The sequence below is a fragment of the Dermacentor silvarum genome, chromosome 3, assembly GCF_013339745.2.
Source record: "Dermacentor silvarum isolate Dsil-2018 chromosome 3, BIME_Dsil_1.4, whole genome shotgun sequence".
Lineage (NCBI taxonomy): Eukaryota > Metazoa > Arthropoda > Arachnida > Ixodida > Ixodidae > Dermacentor > Dermacentor silvarum.
In genome coordinates this window covers 76,617,330-76,622,239 of record NC_051156.1, presented here as the reverse complement: position 1 = coordinate 76,622,239, position 4,910 = coordinate 76,617,330, and the positions used below count along the sequence as shown (strand labels likewise).

The window sequence follows — 4,910 nt, the reverse complement described above, 5'->3', positions numbered from 1 at the left end:
ACCTATTCAGGACTAATGAAACTTGATATAAGGGAGCCCAGATAGCTCTCGTCGAAAGGTCTAAAACGTTCGCCAATGAGGTTGAATGCTTGGTTACGCCATATTTGTGCAAGAATAAGCCTACTGATTTATTTCGCAAGCCTGTCGGCGCCGGTGTGCCGCGCAGAAATACTTAGCGTGCCTAGTTCAGACTTGCACTAATTCCTATGAGGCAACTATTCAGGACGTGCTTTCGCTTTCTAGCAAGGTTGTCGAGAAGATGCTGGAAGCGGAGTAGGTCGCGCACATCCTCAAATGATTCGTGGATGGCGTGTTTACTCTCCTCGTATTCAAGAATTCTTCGACAGTGCAGGACATCATTGCTGAATGCCACCGCTTCTAAGAAGCCAGAAGCCGTCGCATTGCTCCCCACTTTTCTCGCCTTCCTAACACGGCTGCAACATCTACCAGCGATGACCTCCTTCTCCTACCCGTACCAGCTGCATCCGACAGTATTGTGTGCATCTTCCGCCGCGAGACTGAAGCTGCCTCTCCAGTTCCGGCCCAGGTTCATACCCCAGGTGATTCCCACGCTGTCATTTGACATGATCCGTCCCGCCGTTCTTGACACGTCGTCAGAATACACACCTGACACGATCTTCAGAGCTGCAGAGGCATGCCAGATTGCCCGCCTGCGCCTTATCGTTTGGCAGGAAAATCAACGACGCGCCTATTATGCCCGCCACCGCGATTCCCACTCCAACCCTGGTGATGCGGTCCTTCTTCGTACACCGTCACTGCGAGTTAATCTTTGTGAAAAGTTGATTTGGCCTTACTATGGCCCGTAGCGTTTCTTGGTGCCAAGCGTCCGACGTCACATTTTAAATCACGCCTCTCGATTTCAGCATGTTTCGACCTTCCACCGATGTCGTCCACGTCACCCACCTCAAGCGACACCACTCGAACGATGTAGCAAGCACCGGGACGGCGCCTTCGCCACCGAGGGAAATGTTACCACGTACTGCCAGAGACGAAGCTGAGGACAGCACAGAAGACGATGACGGTCGCTGATGTCATGCGTCCTGTCTTGCATCTTGTATGCCAGTGAACACATTGTAAATAGCCTGTAAACATATTTCAACGCTATCTTCTCCCCGTGACAATGCAAAAATTTTAGGCAGAACTATATGCGTGCTCTTATTTTACAACATTTTAAAGATTATAGCAACTTTACTTATTTTCACGGTGCAAAAAAAATCGAAAAAGTTAAGTGATAGATGCGATGCGTCTGCTTGTATCGTTAACAATGTTTACGCTCTAATTTTGAGTGGAGACTTGTAGTTTTAATGTAGAACAGTAAAAGGGCCCTGAAGCACTTGAAAAAATGTTTGTAAACATGGGAGCCAAATATTATTGTACTGCATGCAGCAGGGAATTAAAATTCAAGGGGCGCTTAGTTATCCATACGTGGATGAATGCACAAGCATTATTACCACCGCGCGATGCCTATTCTTTTTCAGTCATTGAGTAACTACGGGCGCTATAACGTAAAATGATTACAAACTGTTTTGATTCCAAATCCACGATCGCCGCTCGCTGATTGGCTCATATTTCTGAGGCCGCGCCCACCTCGCCGGTGCGTCAAGCGACGTCACGAAACCGCAAAAACTGACACGTCATAGTGACGTTTACGCACTACTTATGCTAAATTATGCCGATCAAAACAGGAAACATCGCGGAATCACCGGCGAGTGACCCTTTCCGTTTGGAATCAAAAATGGCGGCGTTCTTGCTGGTGCTGGCGGCGGCGGCTCGTCAGCTCGGGCGGAGGCGCGGAAGGAGGGAGGCCGAGGACGCGTTTGACATGCCAGACGACGTGTTTCGGCAGCACTTTCGTCTGAGGAAGGAAACTGTGCGGTGGCTGTGCGACGAAGTGGCGGAGGAGCTCGGAGGCGTGCGATCAACAGCGCTGTCGGTGGAGCGACAAGTGTTGTGCGCGTTGCGTTTTTTCGCGACGGGCAGCTTTCAGGGGTCCGTTGGGAGCGAGGAGACGACTGGCGTGACGCAGCCTGCGGTCAGCAAGTGCGTGCGACGCGTGGCGGAGGCAATCGTCCACGCCGGGACTCGCAACAAGTGGGTCCACTACCCGAGGACGTCGGAGGAAAAGGCGGCCGTGAAAGAAGGGTTCCTTCGACGCGGCGGCATTCCCGGCGTCATCGGCTGCGTGGACGGCAGCCTTATTGACATCATCGCACCGAAGGGCAACAACAAGGCGGCATACATGTGCCGCAAAGGCTTCTATGCCCTTAACAGCATGTTCGTAAGTATCGTCATGTTTGTCTAATTTGCCTTTCATAGCAACGCGTGGCTGATGCTGTGCACGCTTTCGTCAGATTTGCGACGCAGGCATGCGGATTCTGGCCGTCGACGCTCTGCGACCGGGGTCGGATCACGACGCACACGTCTGGAGAACGACGTGGTTGCGTCGTCGTTTCCAGGAGGGACACATTGCCAAGGCCGGCGAGCACCTCCTCGGTGAGCAGAGGGAAAAATTCATACAGTTGCCTAGCAGCACACAATAAAGTGTACTCCCGCCGTAAGAGTATATGTTGGAAGCCCTAACCGTTTATATTATAGTAGCGTGTTAAGTATAGGTTACATAGGCGGGCTGGTAAATTTTTTTAATGAGTATCTGCTTGCAGCAAAATGACATTTAACTGCTGTATTGCAAGCTAATGTAAATTAGTGTACATTACGAAACAAAGAACGTTTGTCTTGCCCCATTATTTTTTACACTGGCATTAATTCGAGAATACAGACAACTCGGCCAAACGGCGACCTTGCTGGATGCTAATAACATGAAGTTTACTATTTACTACCAGCTATTGTTATCTGTGCTGATCACAGCAGCATCAAGTGCTCAGCCTGTACATAATTTTATTACAGCATCTGTGTAGTAGGTGTTTGTAACATGACTCATGCTTCACTAGCTCAACCATGCGCATTTGAATTGATACAATTTTTATGCTCGTGCAGGTGACAGCGGCTACTCCCTGGAACCATGGCTCCTGACTCCGGTCCCAGGCCATCCTCCCGCTCACACTGCAGAAGGCAGGTACAACACTGCACACGCTTCCATGCGGTCCGTAGTGGAACGCTGCATTGGACTTCTGAAGAGCCGCTTCCGCTGCCTTCAGAGGTACCGTGCCCTCCACTATGAACCAGACCGCGCAGCCAACATCGTTGCAGCGTGTGCAGTGTTGCACAATTTGTGTCTTGATGAAGGTGACAGTGCGTTTGATGAGGTTGATGATGATGAGAGCAGCAACAGCAGCAGTGACGATGCAAACGGTGGCCCCCTCCCACTTGTAGTTCCCTGAGCGAGGGCAGCACGCATAATGTACCTGAAAGGATGTGCTGCCCGTGACAATGTAATTACATTATTCGGAACCACACGACAGCAGCACCAGCACTACCTGCGAAGGGTGCGAAGGCGGCTGCGTCGGCAGCAGCACCGACAGCAGCAGTAAACGTGCCTGCAGTGTCAGGCACATATGCCTAATAAAGAGAAGGAACCAACGTGAAGGCGTATTGGCATGAGTTGATAGCGTGGTGTTTTTTTTATAGAATCTGCTAAATTACCACCATTGCTTTCACATAGCGTGTACCAATGAGCTGTCGCAACTGGAGATTATTGCATCATTCCACTGTGACACTACTTAGTAGCTGTGGATAGACAACGTTGTGGTCATTAGCAGAATGTCGTAGCCACTTCTCTGGGCAGCAGGAGTTTGCTAGTTGAATTGCTGCTGTTGCTGTTGCTACTGTCGTCTTGATGCATTTATCTACTGGCATCACCGCCACTGTCACCGCCGTCTGCACTGTGCATGGGAGGATATTGGACTTCGTCTCCTCGCTTCCTGCTTGGGCCGCAGCAAAGCACACTTTTCGCTCCATCATATGTACTGTTCTTGCACACCTTGCAGGCCCCACACAGCTTTGCCACACAGCCTCGCACAGTTCCTTTTCAACAGGCCAAGTCATGCTGACACAGATCGCCTGGCATGTCAAGCACATGATGCTCCCTTGGATGTACATTCATTTCTACATAGTTGTATAACTGTACATATATTTGTAAAAAGTGATATCAAGTGCCAGCGATGTTCTTGAAACTCGTTCCTTTCATGTCCCTACAGTAAACGAACAATTTCAACACATCTTCAGTGTCATGTTTTATTCGAAGTGAATAACAGTCATCATGATACAAATCAATGTACACAGGGTACGATTTCACGGTGCCAAAGTGACAGTACGGTTTCCACTAAATGGGATCTAATACATTGTGAAAGGCTGCTGGCACACATTAAATCACATAAATGTCTGTCATTGATACTGTTTTTCTTTGGGCTCATCCACGATCATTTGCGTTCACCCAGCAACTTCACAGCACAAAAAGGTGTTGCAAGACTTGCCTGTTATGCATCCGTGTTTGTAGCACAAAATAGATGCTATTTGCAATAACTACTGCCACAATAGGGCCACCAGTGTGAAAGTGCAGTCCGGCGCCCTTAAGGAATGACAGACGTGAAAAAATACCGTGCACATCGATAATCTGACATATACCAAGGCCAACAAGAACAGCCTGGCAGTGAATGTAGTAAAATAATGGCTACATTGGGTGTATAAAAAATTCTCAACATCAATGGGGACTAGATTGCATTGCTATCACCGATATCGCAACCTGATATATCACAATAACTATTGCAAGTAACACGCACGTGTTGCTAAAATATGGCCACTTGTGGGTTCCATAGGCAAATAAGATTGGAAACAACATAAATATAGTGTGAAAATCATAACAGTGGATTTCAATACCTGTTATCACAGCATTTGTGTGTGAAACACTGTTGTGGCTAAAATAAAAGTGACCA

At 48.6% G+C, this 4,910-nt stretch overlaps 1 protein-coding gene across 1 annotated transcript; it reads left to right on the top strand.

Moving 5' to 3' along the window:
* Positions 1 to 1,554: 1,554 nt before the first annotated feature.
* LOC119444490 (putative nuclease HARBI1) lies at positions 1,555 to 3,979 on the top strand. Its single transcript, XM_037708883.2, has 3 exons — positions 1,555 to 2,299; positions 2,373 to 2,514; positions 3,016 to 3,979. The coding sequence occupies exons 1-3, from the start codon at positions 1,691 to 1,693 to the stop codon at positions 3,357 to 3,359; spliced, it is 1,095 nt and encodes a 364-aa protein (XP_037564811.2). The 5' UTR covers positions 1,555 to 1,690; the 3' UTR covers positions 3,360 to 3,979.
* Positions 3,980 to 4,910: the final 931 nt, after the last annotated feature.

What these genes read in the sequence shown, in the direction of transcription:
- LOC119444490 (XM_037708883.2), top strand. Translation starts at nt 1,691, where the DNA reads ATGCCGATCAAAACAGGAAACATCGCGGAATCACCGGCGAGTGACCCT. An exon ending in ATGCCCTTAACAGCATGTTC is followed by an intron (nt 2,300 to 2,372) that starts GTAAGTATCGTC and finishes CGCTTTCGTCAG; the next exon opens with ATTTGCGACGCAGGCATGCG. An exon ending in GGCCGGCGAGCACCTCCTCG is followed by an intron (nt 2,515 to 3,015) that starts GTGAGCAGAGGG and finishes ATGCTCGTGCAG; the next exon opens with GTGACAGCGGCTACTCCCTG.